This window comes from Trachemys scripta, chromosome 22 (genome assembly GCF_013100865.1).
Source record: "Trachemys scripta elegans isolate TJP31775 chromosome 22, CAS_Tse_1.0, whole genome shotgun sequence".
Lineage (NCBI taxonomy): Eukaryota > Metazoa > Chordata > Testudines > Emydidae > Trachemys > Trachemys scripta.
The window spans coordinates 6287285-6311094 of record NC_048319.1 but is presented as its reverse complement, the minus strand read 5'-3'; the positions used below and the strand labels follow the sequence as shown (position 1 = coordinate 6311094).

Sequence of the window (23810 nt, the reverse complement as noted above, 5' to 3'; positions counted from 1 at the left end):
GGAGCTGGATGCGAGTGGCTTTAAACCACCTTGCTGCTTCCCATAGTCTGTGGCAGGGAAGATGGGGGAGTAACTGAGTTGGGCCTGGTCTACACACAGATTTAACACCAGTCCAACTAGTTCCGCTAGTAGTGCCAGTTTCTACTGAGTTACTTTATACCAACACAACCCCTAGCGTGGATGTAGTGAACTGGTATTGCACTGTAGCCAATTCCTCTTCCTGGATGGCTTCAAAGCACTTTTATACCATTGTGACTCTGCCCACACTTAGGGGAGATGTGCTTTAACTCTACTAAAATGGAGCAATTTGTGGGTGTAGACAAGATCTTGGATATTTTCACAGGGGACACGGCTGTTTCTATAGCGAGGGTGGGACAACTGTGGGCTTGCTTGATGAGGATTATTGATCTGTACCCAGCGGCGGCTCCAGGTACCAGCGGTTCCAGGTACCAGCGCTCCAAGCGCGTGTCTGGGGCGGCAAGCTGCGGGGGGCGGCCTGCCAGTCCCTGCGAGGGCAGCAGGGAGGCTGCCTTCGGCAACATGCCTGCAGGAGGTCCGCCGGTCCCGCGGATTGAGTGGCAGTTCGGCGGCGGGTACGCTGAAGCTGGTGGACCGGGGACCTCCTGCAGGCATGCTGCCGAATCTACGGGACTGGGGACCTCCCGCAGGCGTGCTGCCGAATCTACGGGACTGGGGACCTCCCGCAGGCGTGCTGCCGAATCTGCGGGACCGGGGACCTCCCACAGGCGTGCCGCCGAAGCTGCGGGACTGAGGACTTCCCGCAGGCATGCCGCCGAAGGCAGCCTGCCTGCCGCGCTTGGGGCAGCAAAAAAACTAGAGCCTCCCCTGTCTGTACCCCAACATGTGATTAATGGATTTGACTTCTAAGACGGCGTGTTGGACTAGCAGAGGGGAGCAGACAGTTGCAACACCCAATCCTACAGGTAGAGCCGGGCAAGGACTTCACTGCATAAGAGGTGGATGCGGGGAGGGGTTACACTGTATAACTCATGTGCGTTCGCGCTCTAGCTGTAAAACCCTAGTGGAGACAAGGCACCTGTGGTTTTTGCCACGAGGGGCCTCCCTGCCCAGGGCCTTGACTACACTAGGGTTTTGCAGCCGAGGAGCTAACACACACTAGACAGTAAAAGCACCCCTTTTTGGGCAGTGAAGACAAAACCATAGTCCTGAGAGGAGCGATTACGAGCCACTGAAACTGAATGGGGCTTTATGAGACAGAGAATGGAGCCTTCTCAATGGCTCCAGCTGAGACCACTTGGAACCGGGTGGGTCAGATGGACAGAAGAGGCTATTTGAAAGACCCTCGAACTCACAGGGTATGTCTATGCTACAGAGACTGTACTGACATAGCTAGTGTAGATGCAACCTACACCGACAGAAGGGGAGGAACCTACACCGACAGAAGGAACACCACCAGCCCAAATGACATAAGCAATCTTCCATCAACACAGCTGTGTCGACACAGGTTTTTTTGCCGGCCTTGCGATTTGGTTGGGGCGGGTGAGTCTTGCACACCTCTGTTTGATGGAGCTACATTGCTATAACTTTCAGCGTACACCCAAGCCGCGAGAGATCCGGAGCTGGCTGGGAGAATGCAAGTTTGTTCTTCCCGTAATGTAAGAGGCACGCCTGTCTGCCTAGTTCGTAGTGAGGCATAAGGTTAGAAGAGACTCGGCGTATGCAGGCTGTTGGTTTAAAATCCCTTTGGCGCTAATGCTTTGTTCCAACTGCTACACTGTTTGAAGGAGACTGTTGGTTGCAGGCTCCTGAAGGGAGGAATCACAAGTGCTGGAAACCCAGCTGGTCCTGCAAGGAGATTAGGGATTGGCACACATGGGGTAGTGCCACCATGCCCTGCAAATTCAGAAGAATCATGCGCCCAGTCTCCGCTGCCCGGTGCGGGACCCATGTTTCTGATGGTGAGATAGCAAAAAGATTGAAAAGCGGTGCAAGGAACAGTGGGAATTTCAAACACAGCATGAAAATGATGAGCTGCAAGAGACATTGTTGTGGAAGAAAGGGGATTGTGGGAACTTGACCGGGAGCTCCCGTAATTCCCTGAGTGCAGTGCTAATATCACACAACGCACTGGAAAAATTTCCCACACGGCAGCGTGCTAGATAATGGCACATGGAACCCTGGGATCTCTATCCAGGGTGCACCACGTCTTTTACCAACAACCTCTCCCAGTAAGGAGGTCGGACGTGGCCTAAGCGTGAAAGTATTGTGGGATTCCACCCTGAGAGAGGTCAAGCTCAGGGACTGTTCTCAGAGACACCAGGAACGGGGCAGAGGTGCAGGAGCCTCATAACAGAGGATCAGACTTAATCTTGCAAAAAACTGCCATAAACATTTACCAGACTGGGCCACTGTTTACCAGGACACCAATAAAAGAACAAATGATATTTTCACCCACACCCCCAGGGAAAGTGACTTGTCCTGGACATGTGGACGTTTGCAAGGCTGGTCCAGATGGAGAGAAGGCGATAGGTTCTCTGGTTAGATCTATTTTTAATGCACACATCACTATCTAGGGCTGAAGGGCCAGATTTGTAAAGGTGTTTAGGCACCTAAAGATGCAGATAGCTACTTAGGCACCTAATGGGGGTTTTAAAGATGCCTAACGCCATCATTAGGCGCCTAAAAACTGGCCCCAAGTCCCTGAAGCTGGATTTTGGATCAAGACAGGAACTGCGAGCTCGGCCCTCTAGACTGTGCAATAGCTCTCCTGCTTTGGGGACGCACCCCACTGACCGCATTGCTACCTCAAGTGGGTTGCGATACACATTGCTTACAAGCGTGGGGTTGGGTTTCTGGGCAGCCACACCCACTGCTGACTGGGAGAGCTGGAGCGCTTCAGCCATTGTTTAATTCTGCCCCAGGCTACAATTGTTCTCAGACTCCCCTCTCCCATGGATATTCAACCGCCCCTTACAGCCTGCAAGGGACGGCGCAGGAAGATTGGAGACAGACGTCTCAGCTTCCTCTTTATTCGCCGGGAGGCCTCCACGCCAGCCAGCATAGCTGTATGCTGAGGAGGCACCAGGCAGAGGGAGGGCCTAGCTGTAAATCCAGAAGTGGGGACACCTTCTCTTGAGGGACGGAGTGGCAGAGAAAGGGTTAAGAGCTGGCAGGCATCCATTTTTGGGGCAGGAGGTAGGCTCACTGTTCCAGGACCTTATCTGGCCACCTGGCTGTCTTATCGTAATAGCCCACCGCACAGGAGGCAGCATTGCCTCGGAGACAGAGCACGGGACTGGGATTCAGGAGACGTGGGTTCTATCCCTGCCTCTGCTCCTGGGTGACCTCACAGTCCTGCTCTGTGCCTCAGTTTCCCCATATGTGCAATGGGGATAATGATACTACCCTCCTTTCTAAAGTGCTTTGAGATCTAGGGATTATTATTATTATTATTACTTTGATGGCCCCAGTCATGGTAGTCTCTGGGCCATCGAATTAATCCCCGCAGTAACTCCCCAGATACAGCACAAGTGAATTTGCAATCCAATGTGGCAACCCGGGAACAGAGCACCCACCCACAGCTGCAGCCTGTTAAGATTAATCGTCAATGTGCCCTGAAAAGCATTAAATCCCCCTAGCAAACAAAGCCACTCCTCTGCCTAATATTTCCGGGGAGCGCTCTCTCCACCAGCCGCACGCACGGGGCTCATCTCCTGGTAACACGAGCGCTGGCCTGGGGAGATGCTTTGCAACTCTCACTAGTGCAGAGCAGCGAATAAAAGCCAACAGCCCCTCTCGCTGACAGCTCGTCCCCCTTTTTGCTACCAGCACCCAAAGGGCCAGGACAGCCCAACGCCTCCGAAAATAAGACGAGCTCCCTGTTGGTTTTCAAATCCGATTTTTTAATTAAATAAATAACGGCGAGGGGTTTTCAAGGCAGTATCACTTCACAGTGCGGGGCCTCCGGGGCGGGAGGGGAAGAGTCCGGCATTGGGGGTGGCTCAAAGTAAATGTGCTTCGTGAGAAAAACTAAACCAAAAGACGGACTCCCTCTCCCCGGCCCTTTCCATCCCTCCCCGGCCAGGGCGTGAGGAAAACGTGCCACGTTCGCTTTAAGCCCCCGCTCGAATCTGTAAACAACATTGAAGAATATAAATAAGAGACATTTTCCCCCCTACCACTCATTAGGACTCAAAAATGAAACAAAATGAAAGAAAAAACGTTTATCACTTTCCTCCAACGTACCGGGCTGTTGGGAGGGGTGCTGGGAGCTCCCCCCTCCCTGGAAAAGCCTGAGAGCTTCCCCACACCTTCCCCCCATCACTCCTTCTCCTTTCAGAAAGGAAAGGCCCCCAAAAAGGGAATCACAGCCCGAGGGGCTCGGGCCAGGTGCAGACAGCTCACATTTGTGTCCCGTCTCCAGCAGGCGGGAGCAGTGGGTGGGGAAACTCCCCCGAGTTAGCGCCTCTGTCTCACAAACTGTGTGATCAAGGCGGCTGTACTTTGGAGTTTACCACCTCAGCTGAGCCGGCCAGGGGCCGGGTCCCTGACAAGAGTGGGTGAAACAAATCCGGGGTTTGGGCAATGTGAGACAGGGCCTGCTTCTACATCGCCACTCCCCCCACCATCCCAGTGCTAAGGGGGTGTAAAATACATTGTGACAGTAGCACTTTCCACCCTCTTCACGCTCACAGTGCACAGGTGAACACTGTTTGTTCAGGGGAGGACCCAGCCCACAATGGCTGATCATGTCATTTCAAATCAGCAGCAGGACTAGCTTCAGGGTGGTGTCTGAAGGCAGCTATTTAAGAAGAAAAAAGGAAAGCAATTGGATGAAGGGTGTTTGTCACTGGAGTCCCCGAACGGCAGGGAAACGTGTGCCTGTGACCATGTCCACAGCACAGAGTACAGGCACTGCACATGGAGCCACATGCCGCAGTGAAAGGCTCCAGTACGTGGGAGCTGCCAGAGCCCTTCCCCGCGGTGGGGAATGGCTCTGGCAGCAGGACGCTACACTGGTAAGAGTAGCAGCGTAGACAGGGGAGGCGCTGTCTGGGTGGGCAGACAGCTGCGTTGGGAATATACTATGGGGGCTGAGGCGTGTCTGGCACGCTACACCACTTCCCTCAGCGGTGCCTCGCTGCCTACACTGCCATGTGTAGCAGCGCTCGCTGGGCGTGCAGTGTGTGTACTCTACACACCGCCGTCAGTGTACACGCACCATGGGCGTGCGTGCGCTCCTGGAGGAGCGGGGGAAATTCAGCCAGCAGCAACCCCCGAATCCGGATAGCGCCAGAGCAGCTGAGAGGTATCGGGCTCCTGCAATCCACAGACGGCCCTGTCTCGTTTGGCACTCTCCGCAGCGGCTAACGTCCCTGCTGCCCTCGGACACCATCTTGGTCACTTCAGGCATGTCCCTCGCAAGGGTAAACACATTCCTGTCTCTTACAAAATAGAGAGTTTCTTTACATTACATTTTTGAATACCAGGGTTGATGCCCCAGGGGGCTGATGCATGAGCATGCCAGGGCTGTGTGCCATGTGCTCACCCAGGCTGGCAAAGGAGATGCTCAGGGTAGACAAGCTGTCCTGCCAGGGGTGAGTGTCAGATGCTCGGATGGGCTCCTAGGGCTGAAAGCTCTCCTTTCAGGCACACAGCTACGCGCCTTGTGCTTGCACAGGATACAAGGGATGTGCCCAGGTTTGATGCACCGGCGAGGGGCACGTGCTTAGCACAGGATAGGTGGGCTGGTGCGCCGACCTCCTGGGTACCTATACCATGTGCTCAGAGACAGCCCACTAGCTTCTGTTTCAATTTCTGTAGAATTCTAATGCAAGTCCCAAGATCCAACTCACTGATCACTACCTACCCTTTTCCCCAGCTGATCGATGAGTTTGGAACCAGTCAGGCAGCTCATTCGGATTTAACCCTTCTGCAATGCAAGCAAGGATCTTACAGATCACGTCGCCCACTGCCAGCCTGACTAGAAACTCCCTCTGCTCCCAGGGCAGCCTCATCCCTGGATTCGGGTTCTCCACGGAGCAGCATAACCAATGGTTAAGTGTTGGGAAGGGAAGGAGAGCGGGGCAATGTGCAGACAGGCTGCCCTCCCTAAATGTTACTTTCCAAGAGCTGAGGCTGTAGCCAGAGGTCTGGGAGGGGATGGGACAGGCTGTTTCTCATCTGGACCTGGCAGTGGAGAAGACAGACGGACGCTGATGGCGCTCTAGGTCTGAACACAGTCTCAACACACATGCCTGCCCCCAGATTAACAAATCAACAGGCACGCTACAGCTGTTAGAAAAGAAAAGGTGAGAGAATTACTTCTATTGCAACACAAAATGCGAGGGGGAATGGCCGCGCCTGTCCACCCCCTCCTTCGGCACAAGCACGCCCATCTCTGCATCCAGACGGCCCCTCCAGCCTGGACTGACTGTGCTTCATGTCACTTTAACTAAGCACATGTACCTCCGGTTACATCCTCCGTCCCAGCCCCCAAAGTGCCCAAGACACGTCCTCATCCTCAATAACATCCCACTGTGCAACCAGCCTGCCCTAGAGAAAGCGCCCTCTGTTGGTGTCACTGGACACTTCCACTGTCCTCAGGCCAGAGGCTGTCTGAACTGCATGGTGCTGCCTGTGGTGACACTGGGGGGGCTGGGCTCACGGACTCATCCCCTGACTAAAACCTCCCATCAGCTTTGCGCAGGTGTGTCAGACAGCACTAAAGCAGAAAGGTGTTTGGTTTCACCGCAGCCTTGGAAGGACAGACGCCAAAACATCAAGGAGGATGGAAAGACAGATTCCGACCGACAGCTCCAAACTGGCCCCGTGGAACACGGAAGCCCAGGGAATTCACTCAGTCGGGTCAAAGTCGTAGCTCGGTCTGTGACAAGGTCAAGACTGGAAATTCTCACTGTGACAAAGGCTCTGACCGAGCCACCGGCCCCGGGCAGGCCTGGTGAGCAGCCAGGAAACTATTTACATCTCCAATGCCGATGATGCCAAAATCTGTGACCGATAAGGACACTTGAGCAGGGGACACCAGTGCCTCTGGGTCCCTGTCCAAATCCACACGGCCGGAAATTAAAGGCAACCCCTCGTTAATGTCTCCAGGGAGAGTGAAGTCCATAGTTATCGTCTCGCCGGAGCTCTGCAATGTCTCCTGCTTGTCTGCCAGGCCCGGTCCTGCCGGTGGCAGCTGGTAAAGCCCCATTTCCGAGGGGTTCACTGGATGCCGCGTGCAAGTGGCTGAGATGCCGCCCGAGGACGTGTCCTCTGCAGGGTCAAAGGAACAGTTTGTCTCTGAGGGAGTGCTGCACTCGTAACCCTGGCCTGATTCGCTCATGCTGCCCAAACTGCATGCTGCGCTCTCCACGCTCAGAGGCTCTGCACGGCACAAGGGGCGGAGGAGGAACAGAGAGACAGGGTGAGGAGAGCAGGTGAGAGAAAGCTAGAGTGAGTCCATTGTACACACATGCAGATAACACTGTACAGGGTCTTATTCACATCCGCGGACCAGAACCCTCTCGTTAGACTGTACGTGGCCATGATCACTCGCTCCTTCATGGTATCGGCCGAGATCCATCACAGTTTATCACTGTTATTGCTACTGTTTGCCAGAAGCAGGGAATGGGCAACGGGGGATGGATCACTTGATGATTCCCTGTTCTGTTCATTCCCTCTGAAGCACCTGGCATTGGCCACGGTCAGCAGACAGGATACTGGGCTGGATGGACCATTGGTATGACCCAGTCTGGCCGTTCTTATGTGGTTCCCATGTGTGGGATGCATGTGGGGAGGCGGGGAAGAAAGTTCATTGAGGGGGGCAGGGACACGACATCAGTGCTTCTATGGAAATTCAGATGCTGCTGCGATGTGACTCTCCAAGATGCGCCTGATGCTGGGAACCCCCACCCCCAAACACACACCAGGGTGTTTGCCCCGGATGTGGATACGCAAAGCCCCAGGTTTGTTAGGAGATGGTAAGAGAGGCAGATTATTCCCCACTCCTTTACATTCTCCCCAAAGCTCCCCCTTAGCGCTAAATTCCCAAAAGTGGTTTCTCAGCCTCATGCTCTGACAGTGGGATGGGCTGATTTAGCGAAAGACAAGGCCCCTCCCTTAGCCCTGAGCCCTTTCCTGCTGTGCTGGTGTCTCAATGGTTCCCCCAGGACCTGGTTCCAACCTGGGGAATTTAAGGAGCTGTGATAACAGGTGCAAATCTGCAAATATGCCATGGGGAGTCATGAGAGAGGACAAACAGAAGCTCCGTACCCCAGAGCAGTGGGAAGGAGAGGCCTAAAGGAAGGCAAAGGAGTTACCTGCGCTCTCAATTGCCAGGTGATCTTGATTGAAGTGAGAGTCCAGGCAGCTGGTGGCAGAGGGAATCGGTGGGGAGTTCCGAGAGCGGGTGGCATTTTCCGCCTCGGCCCCGTCCAAGTCGTTATCCACGTAATCCCTACAGGGGGAGAGACGATGCTGTGACCATCCACTCCGTGGGGTTAAGCAGGTGGGGGAAATCAACAACCCTCCCTAACACACTGCCATGGGACAACGCAGGAGGTAACGTGGATGTTCTCAGCACCCCACAAACGGCGCAATCGGCAACAGGCTTGCTGTGCGGAAAACATCCTTCCCCTCAAGGTCTATGGGGCCCCTTCTGTTCCTGCATGGGCACAACCCCTCCTGAAACCAGTGGAGCTAAACCAGTGCATGTGAAATCAGAATTGGGCCCTCTCAGGTTCCAACACTTGCTGAACTCTGCAATCCCAAAGAACTACACTTCTCTGCCTCCCACAGTGAACTCAATGGGCAAACACTCTCCCCAGGGAGCCGGCAACTGCCCAGAACTGCTGTCACAGCCTGTGCGGCGTCAGCGTGCTGGCAGACAGAGCTGGGTGGGAAATGGCTTTCCGGTCCCTGGAAAATTGTCAAGATTTTGAAATTTTTTCTTATCCCAAAGTGGGACAAAAGGTCAACATCTCAAAAACATTTGCTAACCAACAAGCCGGGAAACGTTTGGGGTTGGGTCCAAAGTTTTGTTTTGACATTTTGTTTCAATTTCTACCTTTTTTAATTCCAAAAAATGGTTTTTATTATAATGAGCTTATAGTTCTAGCCAAAAAAAATCATTTCAAACAAAACCAGAATTTTTCGGTTAAAAAATAAATAAATGCCAAAACAGGACGTTTCAACAATTTTGAAACACCCCTTCCCCCCCCTCCAATTTTTCGAACGGAGACACTGGCCCAATCCTACCATTTCCCACTAAGTTTCAGTTGTGATTAGTTGTTTTCCAACAAAAAACATTTCCTGGAAAAAATGCCCACCCAGCGCTATTGGCAAACGGCTGCTTTCCTTTGTGGAGGGACAGTGGGCTACCCTCTGTATGTGCGTCTATTGGCCTGCCACCCCCCAGGACCCTCCTAACTAGAAGATCTTCCATCTCATGAGGTTTATGGCCGGGAGCGCCATTTTAAGATCAAGGTCCCTGAAGCAGGGAGTGGGGCGACACAGGGAGCCTCGCTGGGAAGTAACGTTTACTAATCTTAGTCTGAGAATATTCCACGCACGTGGCTCCAGGGTGGAGGACATACTTCTTCCTTCCGAAGCGAGTCTGCTGGGTGAAGTAGTCATAGCGCTCCGACTTCTTCCACATGTAATAGTACTCCACGCACTCTCCCACCGACCGGGTGCGGACCTACAGGGAACGATTAGTCAGAGTCCCTCCATAGAGCCCCGAGGGCTTTACGAAGAGTCAGTACCATCACCCCACTTTGTAGATGGGGAAAATGAAGTTCATTCAAGTGACTTGACCCGAGTCGCACGGTGAGTCAGTGGCAGGGACTGGAATCTCCTGACTCTGTCTTGTGCCCTATTCATTGGGCTACATGGCTCCACCTTCATCCCGAAGGATCCCACTGAACTCTACAAACGACCCACACCCTGCAATCACTGACTCCCAGAAACATTGCAAGGGTGAAGAGCGTTTGCAAAGCACTTTGAGATCCTCAGCTAGCCAGTGCTAATTATTAATAAATTAAGCCTTGCAATCTCTGATGGAAATCAGTATTGTTTTCCTTGTAGTGCAGACGGGAGAAATCAAGTAGTGAACAGTGCTGATTACATGCACTGGACCCATGCACTTGACAACGGCCACACAGCAAATCAATTGGGATTAGAATTTGTAGCAGTCCTAATTTCCCCAGATTAAGTACGGTTTAGTATATTTTCCCAGCACTAACATGCACTCCTGCAGCTCCTCTCAGTCTGTGACCCAAGAACATGCCTCTTTACCTTGTTAGCTTGTATAAGATGGAAGTTTTTTCCGTGGACTCTAAACCCGTGTTCAAAGTTTCTGCATTCTTCCTCGCTCCAGGCACACAGCTCATCTGCAGCACAAGGAAACAGGATGTTAGGAGTTCCACAGAACCCCCGGGTTACTGAGAGACAGACAGACAGACACATTCAGGGACTGCTGGAGTTGCAGAAGGAATCTGGACATTTGGGATACAGCATGCAAGAGAATCTAAACACTTGGGTCTCTCACCTCTGATGACCTTCACGTTGAATCGTAATCTCCGCAGTGCCTCTTCTGCATTGAAGTTACATTTAACCAGTTCATACAGAGCCTATGCAATGTAATAAAGAACTGCTGATTACATGCGCTGGACGCGTATATCACTAACCAACTCAGCTGTAGATCACTGCATCTGCCCAGACAGCATGTTCTCTTCTGGAGCCACCTATCTACACCGCCCCACTTCGACCGTCAGGAAGGATTGCTCCACAGTTCGAGGCTCTAAATGATAAAGCACGGGGCTGTCCTGGGAGGAGCCTAGAGACAGTAGGTGTGCATGTGTCCCGAAACAGCTGTCATTAAAATACTAGTCTGAAGGGGCCGGCTCAGCAAATGGTGGCAACACAACCCACATGGAGTATTTGAGTCAAGTCCCAAGCGCTCCTTTTGCTCCTCAACCCAGCGGGATGCAGTAGAAAGCAGCAGGCTCGGCCAGAAAGGTTCCCTCTGTCTGATTCTTGGAGCAGCAGTGATGGGCCCCAGAGGGAGATGTATCAGCTAGAAAGAAGGTCTCATTCACCCCGGGTCTTTGTGAGAGCCGCTCCCTCCCCTCTGAAACAAACAAGCGATCAATTCTGAAACTCCCTGCTGACACTTCCTGCCCCCTTGGCCAGGGCTACTTGACTTCTGTCCACAACACTGAGACCACAGAGAATTTGGTGACTGCACAAAGCCCTGGCTCCCAAGCTCACCTGCTCATTGTCCTTCACCATCTCTCCTTCTGGCAGATTGGCACTGGAGACCTCGTCCCACCTCCGCTTAACTGCTCGGTACAAGAACTCTTCCACCTCCCTCTCGGGGAGGATGTTTGGGTCCCACAGCAGCTGATCTTCATTCTCGTAGGCTATTGGGAACATCAGGGCATGTCTGAAATGAGCTGGTCAATCAGGGAGCACCCTTGCTTTCAAGAGGTGGGCTGTGGGTGGATCAGAGAGGAAGTCTCTGGCTCCAGCCTGGCAGTTATGGTCAGATGGGAAGCTCAAGTTGCGAGTCCTTAGATCTGGAGCCAGGGTGTTTTCTCTCCTGAATCTGGAGAGTGTAGGGCTGCTGAGCCCAGATTCCCCCTTTAGTCTGATTAGCCCAAGACTGCTGGCTGTCAGAGCACAGGGAAGGACTCTGTTTGCTCAGGCCTTTCCTGAAGGGGCGGCTGGGGAGACTTTTTGATGCTCAAGACTTCTCTAGGCTTATTAGAGGACTTGCCAATTGATGCATGTGGTTTTATAAGGCCAGATTCTGCAGTGCCCCTTCCTGCACTGGGCATAGGAACGGGAGGGCAAAGGTGGATTTAAGCAACCACTGTTTCTGTCAAATTCTGGCCCAGGCATCCTCCTAGCTGCTCCCACTCTCACACTTTAGCACACAGCTGTGTATTGTGCTCTAAGAACATAAGAGCGGCCATACTGGGTCAGACCAAAGGTCCATCCAGCCCAGTATCCTGTCTTCCGACAGTGGCCAATGCCAGGTGCCCTGGAGGGAATGAACAGAACAGGTAATCATCCAGTGATCCATCCCCTGTCACCCATTCCCAGCTTCTGGCAAACAGAAGCTAGGGACACCATCCCTGTCCATCCTGGCTAATAGCCATTGATGGACCTATCCTCCATGAACTTATCTAGTTCTTTTTTGAACCCTGTTATAGTCTTGGTTTTCACAATATCCTCTGGCAAGGAGTTCCACAGGTTGACTGTGAGTTGTGAGAAGAAATACTTCCTTTTGTTTGTTTTAAACCTGCTGCCTATTAATTTCATTTGATGATCCCTAGTTCTTGTGTTATGCGAAGGTGTAAATAACACTTCCTTGTTTACTTTCTCCACACCAGTCATGATTTTATAGACCTCCATCATATCCCCCATTAGTCATTTCTTTTTACAAGCTGAAAAGTCCCAGTCTTATTAATCTCTCCTCATATAGCAGCCGTTCCATACCCTTAATCATTTTTGTTGCCCTTTTCTGAACCTTTTCCAATTCCAATATACCTTTTTTGAGATGGGGCGACCACATCTGCATGCAGTATTCAAGATGTGGGCGTATCATGGATTTATACAGAGGCAAGATGATATTTTCTGTCTTATTATCTATCCCTTTCTCAACGAGTCCCAACATTCTGTTTGTTTTTTTGACTGCCGCTGCACATTGAGTGGATGTTTTCAGAGAACTATTCACAATGACTCCAAGATCTCTTTCCTGAGTGGTAACAACCAATTTAGACCCCATCATTTTATATGTATACTTGGGATTACATTTTTCCAATGTGCATTACTTTGCATTTATCCACATTGAATTTCATCTGGCATTCTGTTGCCCAGTCACCCAGTTTTAAGAGATCCTTTTGTAGCTCTTTGCAGTCTGCCTGGGACTTAACTATCTTGAGCAATTTTGTATCATCTGCTAATGTTGCCACCTCACTGTTTACCCCTTTTTCCAGATCACTTACGAATATACTGAATAGGACTGGGCCCAGTACAGATCCCTAAGGGACAGCACTATTTACCTCTCTCATTTCTGAAAACTGACCATTTATTCCTATCCTTTGTTTCCGATCTTTTAACCAGTTATACGTTCACAGCAATGCGGGCAATTGTTTAAATGAAAACAAAGCAAACAGAAACTTGCAATGAACTAAAACAACATTTCTATGCAGATATAAGGCTTGGTAACCACTGGCACTTAATATACTTTTTGTTTATTTATTTGTTTTTCAAGACAAAGGGCTTGATTCTCCTTGGCCCTTCACCTGGCACATTCATTTACACCAGGGCAAAGTGAGTGCAGAGAAGGGGTGGAATGCCATCCCCTTCTGATCTGGTTGCATTTTACATGCATTTTGCACTGGTGTTCACATGAAGCATATGGCGCAGGACAATGGAGAACGTGACCCAAGATCTATGGGCTGAGCACTCTCAGCTCCCATTAACTTCAGTAGGAGCTAAGGGCACGCAGCGTCTTGTAGGATAGAGTCCTAAATTTGAGCTTAAAACTAGTAGGAAGTGAACCCTTTAAACTAACTTGCCCAGAGTCAGCCTGGCATAGAGAATGAGGGAGGAAGTGAGTCATTTCTAGAGAGCAGACGCCCGGCTAGCAGACTGCATCTCAGTTCCAACGAACGGGGGCAGAGTCTTGAGCTAATAAATGATTGGACACAATCTGGAAAACCAAAACATTTCTGTGCTTCTGAGAGATCCGATCTCACTGGAAGTTGTGATCAGCACTGGGGATTCTGTATGAAAATGTAGAGATAAATGGTATCTCTTGCCAGTTTGTGAAATACAAATAAAATATCACGGCAAGGCATTAACTTTTCTTTGGCCATGTCTGAGACTCACATCCCCAACTTTGCCAAACTCAGACCAATCCATCAGAAATTTCACATGCTTGATATCAGGATTTTTCAAGAAAGTTTTGAGGCAAAAAAGACAAAGAGTTTGGCAGACACAGAGATTCAAATATAAGACCAATGGAATGGGAGGAGCAGAATCCATCTCTGCATCCAATTTCTGAACCCACAATAAGTTCCTGTTGATGATTATTTGTGAGACGTTCGGGGGTCGGGGGGGGGGAGCAAGTAAATTCTCAGTCTAAAAACTTTGTTCACTTGGAATTAAGCATGAAAACAATCTAACACAGTTGTTCAGGAACAAAATTAAGAGAACACTGTAGTTTTCTAAAAACGAAACCTACCTCAATTAGAAAGCCTGCAAAGTCAAGGTTTTAACAAAAACCCAAACACCGAAAATTATGGAAAATAAAATAATCTGAAAAATCTTAATTCTGCTGCACTTCACTGCCCTGAGAAATGCCAGAAACACAGAGACAATGTGACCCTCCAAGAACACAGATGTCTATAAGAACCAGTGGCTGGATGTTGAAGATAGACAAATTCAGAGTAGAAGTCAGGAGCAAATTTTTAGCAGTGAGGGTCATTAACCACTGTGGTTGAGTCTCCATCACTGGCAATTTTTAAATCAAAACTGGATGTTTTTCTAACACATCCATTCTAGTTCCACCCCAGCTACTGGACTTGATGCAGAAATAAATTCAGGGAAGTTCTATGGCCTGTGTTGTGCAAAAGATCCGACTAGATCACCACAATGGTCCCTTGAAGTCAATTAAACTATATTATCAGAGACTCCAAAAATTAAAGATGCCTTCGTACGCTAGCTTAATTGTAACCTTGCAGTGATTACAAACTGCCAGATCATGTAAAGCAAACTGCACCTGGGTTTGCATTGCAAACAGCTAAGACTGCTGGCTCTTTTAGGGCCATGCGCAGTCCTGTGTAAAATACTGAATACCCTTTTCCTAAAAGCCCCACTTCTGTTTGGAGGAATGAGTATTGTTAGACATCATATCTAGAGATACAAACCTCAGCGACAGAGCCAACACTCTGTCAGCGGCTCAGATCAGTGGACCCCATATCCAGAAAAGATGCAGCACAAATGTTACAATCAGAGCAAGGAAGGGCTCTCACCTTTTTCACTGTGCCTGTTGAAGTGGAGGATAGGAACAGCAGCCTGGTACTGAGGTCCAACCATGATCTCCTGAAAACCATCACAGAGAAGAGAATTAATACAAGGCGACTGCGTTATGTGTTTGTACTGGAATCAACTCAGCGACCTGGTGATGAACAGAACTTAACCTGCCTCACTAAACACACTGGCGGACCACATTGTCCATGTCCGCTCTAGGGGGATCCCTCCTATTTGTTAGAACAATTATGAAGGGGTTTTCAAACAAATTACAGTTTGCTGACCCTGTGCTTTTAAGCCTGGTCTCAATGCTGAATATTTATACCAAGACCCTACATCATCTAAGGCTGCAGAGAAGAAGATGCAGCAAAGCTTCTTCAGCTTGCTGCGTGTCCAAAGAGGAGTCTACTCTCCTCTTCCACAAGATCGTTCTCCAAAGACCCATCCTGGGCATGCAACACTAGACCTCACCTCTCCTACGCTACGAGTTGCAGTTCTGAATTTTGAGGTACAGCATCCCCCTCGCTGTGAGCATAATCTCAGATACAGGCTGCACAGGGCATGTTTTAAGATACGTCTGCCATGGCCTTGCACAGAACGTAAGACCCAGAGTACAGGTGCCTGACATTGAGTTCCCCAAGAGGCGTCCCGGGGTTGGGTCTCGTGGTTTCCTTGAGCTGCTCAGCTTTCTCACCCTTGAATGCTGAGCATTAGCCCCCCAGGGAAGTGCGGTTGGCTCGGATCACTTACCTTCTTGCACTCGTTGGATGGGATGGAGTCCTCTTCGGAATCCTCTGCCGAGGAGGAAGCACATGGAGAAGAGCAGGGCTCTTTGTCTTCATCAGCCAGGAAGTTTGCTTTGAAGAAAGAGAAGTCACTTGTTCAGTTACAAGATGGCTAACACCCAGCCTCAGTACCTCTAGATTCTCTCTCCTTCCCTCATTTCCCATCCTGGAGTTGTTTTGAGCCTGCTCCATTTATTCAGAACAACTTACCCAGATTCTCTTCTTGCCACATGAGCAGTGATCATTCAGCAGAGCCAAGGCTCCCAAATTTTACAGGATTAGGGGTAGAATCCCAATCAATCATTCCACACTTGCTTTGGCTCCCTACAAACCCCCATTATTACAGTCCGAGGAACATAGGAGTTGCCATACTAGACTGGACCATTGGTTCTACTAATCTGCAACATCCCCTTCAAGATCAGACCACTGGTCCTTCTGCTCAGGAATTCTGCCTGCTGTCATACCCGATGAGACCAATGGTCTCGCTACTCTGTGAGCAGATGCTGCGGAGGGAGCATCTGGCAGCGATATTTCTCAGGAAGGCAAAAAACCTCAACATCTCATGCACTTCACCAGTTGTGTAGTTGCCCCAAAAGTCCACGCTGGGCGTGTAACAGAAGTTCTCAGTGCCCTGAGGCTATGAGCTGCAGCTTGAGAGAATTGCTTCCTGACCCTACAGCTGATCAGTTCACACCCTGAACCATAAAATTCAACTCCCCTTATCACTACAGCCTAATTCTGTCTGTGCCTTGCAGTAACATCAGGAGGGCTGAGTTTATCTCCAGGTCCCAGGACCAACCTCAAAAGTTGCTACTTCAGGAATTTCAGTAACCAAAAATTTAAAAATTATTTTAAAAATTGGCCTTTCCTCCTGAGCCACCTCCAAGTACAAAAGGTCCGTTAGAAATCAGGGACACATACAGCTAGGCTGGTTTGGGAAAAGGTCCGACGCATCGTGGGACGTGACGGACGGAGTCAGGTCGTCGGCTGAAGACTGCGTCTCCTCCTCTTCTTCCCCTGAAAGCAAATCCTTCGCTATTTGTTCCTTTTAACAACAACAAGAAAGTGAAAAATGTTTTTAAATTTAAAAAAAAAAGGGAGGGGAGGCCTAGAGTAAACCATCCCTGGCCAAGATCCCTTCCTCCGTGCATCTACTCCACCCCACAGGCACTTCCCTTAGACCTTCCTTACCCACACCCCCAAAAGACTGTTTCCTTACAGGCCCGCTGGGAGAGTCAAGAGGAGAGTGGCTTCCTGCAGATGCTATAGGGAGAAAGGGTAAGGAGCACTTTCTGCAGAGCCCATCCAGAGGGGTGACTTTCAGAGGGGCTGGCAGGGAATAAACTTTCAGTGGCTCTTATGCAGAGGGGCAGGACTCCTGGCTTTCCTAGGAATAGAGGGTGATCGATTCACACCACACGCAGAAGAGGAGGGATCTACATTCCAAACAGGGCTTGTAGTTTGTTGCTCTTTGTAACAATTACTCTTTCTTTTGGCTCCTCTGAATTTCCGGTTTGTGTTCGAACCTCTGCAGCTGACATTCCCTGTTGCACGTTGGGATCAGTGGGTTAGCCAATTCCCACCTGCTGGAATTCAAAAGTCTTCAATATACTAGACCCCTGAATGAGGGACCCAGTAGATGCTTCCTGTTCTAGACCCTACACCAACCTGGGGTGCACTACTTGATCCCCTTGCTAGTAGCTAGCACGTGACAACAAAGTTGCCCTTACCTTATCCAGGGTCATGTCCGGCAGGTTGCGAGGGATGTCATTGCTCTCGCTGTCCTGCTCCGAGATCGGATCAGATGCCTCATAGCCGTAAAGTGCAAGCAGCTCCTCGAATGGCATTTCACTGCTCTGAGCGAGAGGAGGACAAAGCTTCATCAGGAATGGAACAACCACCGAGTACAACACCAGCTGCAGTAAACAGAGATATGCAGAGGCAGTCAGGGCAGCTCTGCTCCCCTGGGGGCTGGCTCTGATCTGTCTTTGGCGCTGCTCTACAATCCAGGAAACCAAAAGGTATTGACTAACGGGGCTATGACAATCTGTACTTCCCCAAGCTGTGGACAAACCTGGGAAATTATCCCAAAGCAACAGATTCAAGGGTGGCTTTTTTACACTGGGTTTTCATGCTGGTGAAGAGGTTCCAGTTAACAGCCCTGGAGACTAGTTCTCTGTATTTACCCAGAGAACAGGGCAGCACAAAGGTCTCATATGTAATACCGACACTGACCTGAAGGTACAGTCTCTGTCAGAGACGGATGCTCACACTCCACACCCTACTGAATTCTTGGCCTCTTGACTGCCCACAAGGGAGCCAATAGATACACCAGTGTTTTCTGAGAAACTGACACCTGTCTAGCATGAAGTGGACGGCACAGCAACGACTCATTTCACATGGCCCAGACAGCCAACAGCTTTTCGTCCAGGGATGCAGACTGGATTTGAACTGGCAACCCAGAGTGTGGAGGGCTCCGGGGCTCATGACTGGTCCCTTGGGCAAGCTGATCCCTCACATCCAAATGTCAAAGTAAGGCCTTATGCTTAGGAGACTTAAATAAAATGCACAGCCAGGCGATCTCCCTGAGTGCTGGCCCAGTGGAGACATTTCATCTCAATTCTCTGTCAAGATAGACAAGAAATCCAACAGATAATTCCCCTTCCCCGCCCTTCCTGCCTTTACCTGAGATGCACTGAAACTCTTTTCCAGCTCTTCTAAAGACTTTTCTTTCTCTTGCGTATCGTCTTCCTCCTCCTTCTCTTCTCGTACACCATAGTTCTGTGATAGGATCTCAGCTAGAGTGAATCGGTGGTCAGATGAGCCCATTGATACAACTGCAGGGATTAGAAAGTTGGCCATTAGCCACGCTTGACCCCAGATCACAGCAACAACATTTGGAGAGACTCCGGGCTGGTCTATCCTACTGCTTAAGTTGATGTAACTTACATCACTCAGGAGTGTGAAAAAGACACTCCCGAGTGACGTAAGTTACATTGACCTAAGCACTGTCCACACCAGCGCTATGTCAGTGGGAGACGCTCTTCTGCCGACATAGCTTCCACCAGTAATTATGCCGACGGGAGAGCTGCCTCCTGTCGGCATAGCGTGTCTTCACCACATGTAGCGCTGTAATATAGACTTGCCCTCCAGTGTGTGTGTGTGTGGGCACATGCACACATGTGTGCTTAAGTTCATGGGCATGCCCAGAAGATGTCAGGGGGAAGAGACTCGATGGAGGAGAAATGAGAGTGGCGTGGGGAAAAAACAAACATAAGCACACTCAAGCTGTTGGTACCTGCTGCAGTCTGAAGACCAGGCTCTCCAGGACATAGGTTGTGGGCTGGGTACGGAACCACCCTCGGACTCTGCCTGCCGACCGAGGCCTTCAAAAAGAAACAAACACGGATGAGAAAAAGTATCAGGGGGGTAGCCGTGTTAGTCTGTATCCACAAAAACAACAAGGAGTACGGTAGCAGCTTAGTCTTTAAGGTGCCACCGGACTCCTTGTTGTTTTTATGGAGGAGAAACATCTTCCTAATAATGTGACACATCTCCAGCCCCCAAATGCAATTCACTTAGTTTAAAAACCAAGTAAAAAGAGATTCTGATCAGGTGTACTCAAGGAACCACGCCCCCAAGCCTCCCCTGCCCTGTATTTTTCACATTCCCTTCAGAATCCCTAAGTGCGTGCATGGGTGCCTCTTCGTCATCCCATCACTGATATCTATTTTCTCACCAGTTTATTTGAGAACCAAAGTCCTTAGGACTTATATTGCCATGAGAGGAGATTGTAGCCTGCTACAAACTTTATTCTAAAAGCAAATGGCCCTTTTGTTTGAATGTGGCACTTCCTTAAACTCTGAGCAATCCATCAGGGGTAGAATTAGAAATTATCTGACCACCAAGGAGGACATTTGACCACGTGCTTCCCGTCTTCCCCTATTCCAAAGCACTTAAAAGACTCAGAATGGTCATGAATGGCATTAACAGCTGAGCAGGTTGGGAGGAAATCCAGTGGTTGCAAGCAGCAAGGGTAAGATAGATAATGGATAGGACAGGTGGATGTGAGTGAAGGCATCTGCTTTCCGGCAGTGAGTGTTCAGTCAGAAGTTCAAGCAGCGATGTGGGTTGAAGTCCAGGTAATAATCCAGAACGCCTGTTATTTCTGGATTGCTGTATATTTGTTAGGTCTAGGAAGGGAGCAAATGAGTAATCAACTGACTCAATCACGTTGACTAAGAGAGCATCATAGCTGTGGAACAGAACTGTGGTGTCAGTCCCCAAAATGGCATTACTACATTTTAATTAATACATATCATGGCCCTGATCCTGGGAAGTACTTAGCATTCTCAACATCCATTCAGTCAATGAGAGTTGTGGGCATTCAGCACTTTGCAGGGCTGGACTTCAGTAGCTTATTTTGTTAAGAAAGCAAAGCATCAGTTGAAATCAAAATGGGAGACCCTCCCTCCCCCACTCTAAATGGGACAAAGTCCATATTCTCACTCACACACACAAGGCTATCCAGCCAGATATCAGGTTGCTGACTTAGAACTAATGCCTCCAAGTCTTAAACAGGGGTAAATCTGGTAGTAGTGCCGGTTATTTTGTAGAAATAATGATGGTGACGGTTTTTTACGACTGATGACCTAGGAGGTAGCGGGGTATTGTCATGAGAGATCCAAGCGCTGAAGCAACCTTGGAACTACTGCTCCTTTGTCTAGGCACAATGCAAAGAGAATGCCTTTAGCCTCAAGTGAAACATGCAATGTGTATTGCAATTCACCATCCCCTAGTGTCTGATTATAGAGCAACAAAATCCTCTTGAGACTAGCTTGGCTTCTTGCAGAAATAGCCCAGTACCTGTGTGTGCTAAGAGAAAGGAGGAGTTTTTGAGATAATAAAGGAGAAAGGGATGAAAAGATTTAGGACCGCCTCTGTTCTGAGATTGGACATTTCTGTGTTTTCTGCACTTGGAAGATGGCTCCATATCTCAGAAAAGAGGGATTGATGGGGCATGATGAAGAACAAGACTATTTTAATAGATATCCTTCCCATAAATAACCTTGGTTGTATGAAGATGATCAAGGTGTGATCTACAATCATTCACTCTGTAGGTTTGGGCACATAACTCAATGTAGTCTCCCATTTCCTGAGACAATCTACTTACTGACTGTACTACCTCAAAATGTTTCAAAGATGAAAGTTTCTACTAAGTAATATTGTTCAGTTAACAAATGGTGGTTGGAAAAGATGTCAATCAGAACACTGGATAAATGAGGATACATTATATCGAAGACCATTAGGCGAAATGAGGAGTAACATTAGTAATAGTAAATAAGATACAAACTAATACTTATTAATATCTTCAGGTTAATGAGGATGAAGAAAGACTCAAAGCTGAAGTAGTAACAGGACATTACTGGACTTGGAAACTGCCTGTGCTGAAAATCACCATGAAGACAATGGTAATAATGAAAGTAAATCAAATCACAATGGTGTATGTGCATTGAGAAGGGACCAAAGAGATGGCAGGCAGAGCCAATGGCCAATTCTTACATCCTAACATAGACATGGAGCATACAGATGGCCGATACCATAATTATTTTTGGATCTGAAAGACTACGTAACGGAAGTCCAGGCAGAGCCAAGCAATGGGGGAAGAAGCAAGATCAGACTCAAATGTGTAGATAGTGACCGCGCGGAGGGAAATGTTCTTGGTTGAACTGACTGTTAATGGCATGCGATGTAAAATTATCTCTCTAAAGTTAGAGAGAGCTGCATCTGATGCTTAAAATCCTGTCAGAAAGGAAGTAGAAAACCCAACAGCATTACATGGGTCAAAAAAACTGACGTAGATGGCCCCAAGGTATGAATGGCTACATCTCAGTCAAGAATGGTACTTAGACACAATGATGTAGATGCTTCTGTCATTTGTGATGCTGATAGTTCTGATCACCTTCCAAAATTCACGGTGGTCATCTCAGATTATTCCCATAGCGCCCGAGACGATGCTGAAGTTGGCTCTGCTCCCTGCAAAACTGGAGGGCTACCTAGATTGGCAACTTCTCGCTACACAAATTGCTGCTTCTTTTACCTGAAACTGACCCTCCTCGCACAGCATTTATGAACACAGCCACTGGCTAATCAGTCTTAAAAGACTCTAGCATCCCTTCCCTGATTCCAGAGTCAAGATTCCAGGAACTCCATTAAAGATACAGCAACCATGATTTTTCAGAAATGCAGGGATTTTTCCATGCAGTAGTGGATTTCATGCCCTGTCAAAGATGTTCAAGTGCAACGGTAATTGTGTGTATGTCCAGAGCACTAGCACAGAAAACACCTAAGGCAAGAACTATTCTCACAAGAAAGCGAGACAAAGAGAAAGAGGAGGGTTTCCCTTCAGATTTCATTGCTTTAATAACAGTGATGATTTTCCATGCCAGTTTAGGCCATTCCATGGCCAGGTGGAGTGTATCTATTAGTGCCGGCACATTACAGAACTGCTTCTTGTTGCTCCTGTCTTGTGCACATTCTTTGATGTTTTGGGGAAAGAGTGCTGCTGGCTATTTCCCATTGAGCAAAGGTGAATGTCGGAATCTCACTCATTTTGTAACTTCCACACAGTGAGTTTTTCTCTGCAAGTCCATACAATTAACTCTGGAAAAGACATATTAGGCAATCCGGCCCATCTTCCGCCCAGGTAACCATTGCTGGCATCGGTCACAATTTCATTGCAGTGATCCCACATATAGCAAATCTAGTTTGTGGGATGTTAACTGGCCCCAAATTACCCTTGGGATGCACATCTCATCATAGGGACATTGTCACAGTGCTCCGGGATGTCATCTCCATGCCACGTGCTGGGGTGAACTTCTTGATGCCGTGGTGAAGTCTCAAAATGATGTTTCAGAACAAACATGGTAATGCAACAGGGATGCTGCATCCAAGGGCCATTGTGATTGACAAGATGTAGTGGGGACAGTCTCCCACCAATAGCGACAACTCCCTGACGTGACATGTTGGTGCAACCGTTGTCATGTGACATGAATGACCTCCTGTTGTGATGGAGAGGATGCCTCCATGAGCGGTGCTCAAGAAAAGCTCGCAATGCAACAGGTGGGCCGCTTGATGGCTTCTCAATGCTACTCTCCCAAGTCAGCGTCACAATAAGGATCTTGCAGTGTGACATCCCGATGCCCCATGTAACCAGTGTGATGCAACGGGGATGATGTTTCAAAGTGACATCAAGACAGAACGGGGGATGACATCACAGTACGATGCCCCAGCGTAAGCGTGGTAACATCTCTGCACGACACAATGACACACTGCACGAGTGCCAAGTGCCTCCCATTGAACCATCTGAGGCATGTGACAACCCTCCCCTACACCTCCATCCACCCATGCTGCCCTTCCTAGCCATTGCCCCCACGTTCTTACTCCATCCCCTTTTGCCCCAATGCCCCCTACCCCCAGCCGCCGCCTCCCACCCCTGCCCACAGCTCTTTCTGCCTCCCTCCAACCTCCCCTGCTCCCCATGCCCACAGCTTTTGCTGCGCCTCTCCAGTCCCTGATGATCTAGCTTCCTCCTAGACCTCGCATGCCCCACAGCCCCAGCTACCCCCTCCAGCCCCTACTGGTACCCAGCCCAAGATGCCCTGGCTACCCTCCATCCCTAGCCCCATATGCCCCAGCCACCCCCCAAGTCCCTGCTGCCCCAGCTACCCTGCAGCTCCTACTTCCCCCAGTCTCACATGCCGCCCAGCCCCAGCCCAGCTACCCCCCACCCCCCAGATGCCCCAGCTCTCCCTGCCCCAGATGCCCCCCAGTCCCAGCCCAGCTACCCCCCCACACCCATCCCTGCCCCCCCAGACCCTGCTGCCCCCTACTGACCCCCAGCCCTTGATGCCCCAGCTCCCCCACCCCCCAGGCCCGCCTGTCCGGCCTGGGGCCTAGGCCACGGAGCAGCCTTCGGGCCCGGGGCGGGGGGGG

At 49.7% G+C, this 23810-nt stretch overlaps 1 protein-coding gene across 4 annotated transcripts; it reads right to left on the bottom strand.

Annotated features, from left to right (window-relative positions):
• Nucleotides 1-3863: 3863 nt before the first annotated feature.
• MIER2 (MIER family member 2) lies at nt 3864-19286 on the bottom strand. Of its 4 annotated transcripts, none has more exons than XM_034755339.1 (12): nt 19114-19286; nt 18501-18652; nt 17546-17731; nt 16737-16860; nt 15781-15887; nt 15033-15102; nt 11257-11408; nt 10535-10616; nt 10282-10376; nt 9558-9685; nt 8307-8443; nt 3864-7371 (listed from the first exon to the last, which is right to left on the bottom strand). In XM_034755339.1, exons 2-12 carry the CDS (start codon nt 18642-18644, stop codon nt 6896-6898), a joined length of 1701 nt encoding a protein of 566 aa, XP_034611230.1. In that variant the 5' UTR covers nt 18645-18652; nt 19114-19286; the 3' UTR covers nt 3864-6895. The 4 variants fall into 4 exon arrangements, with proteins under 4 accessions (XP_034611230.1, XP_034611231.1, XP_034611232.1 ...); XM_034755340.1 differs by having other exon boundaries at nt 9582-9685; XM_034755341.1 differs by having other exon boundaries at nt 17546-17671; nt 19114-19282.
• Between the last annotated feature and the right edge of the window lie 4524 nt (nt 19287-23810).

Excerpts from the sequence above, each read along its gene's own strand:
- MIER2 (XM_034755339.1), bottom strand. The coding sequence starts at position 18,644 with ATGGGCTCATCTGACCACCGATTCACTCTAGCTGAGATCCTATCACAG. Across the intron at positions 15,103-15,780 it reads CATCCAACGAGTGCAAGAAG|GAGATCATGGTTGGACCTCA; the intron begins GTAAGTGATCCG and ends GATGGTTTTCAG. Across the intron at positions 10,377-10,534 it reads CAACGTGAAGGTCATCAGAG|ATGAGCTGTGTGCCTGGAGC; the intron begins GTGAGAGACCCA and ends CTTGTGCTGCAG.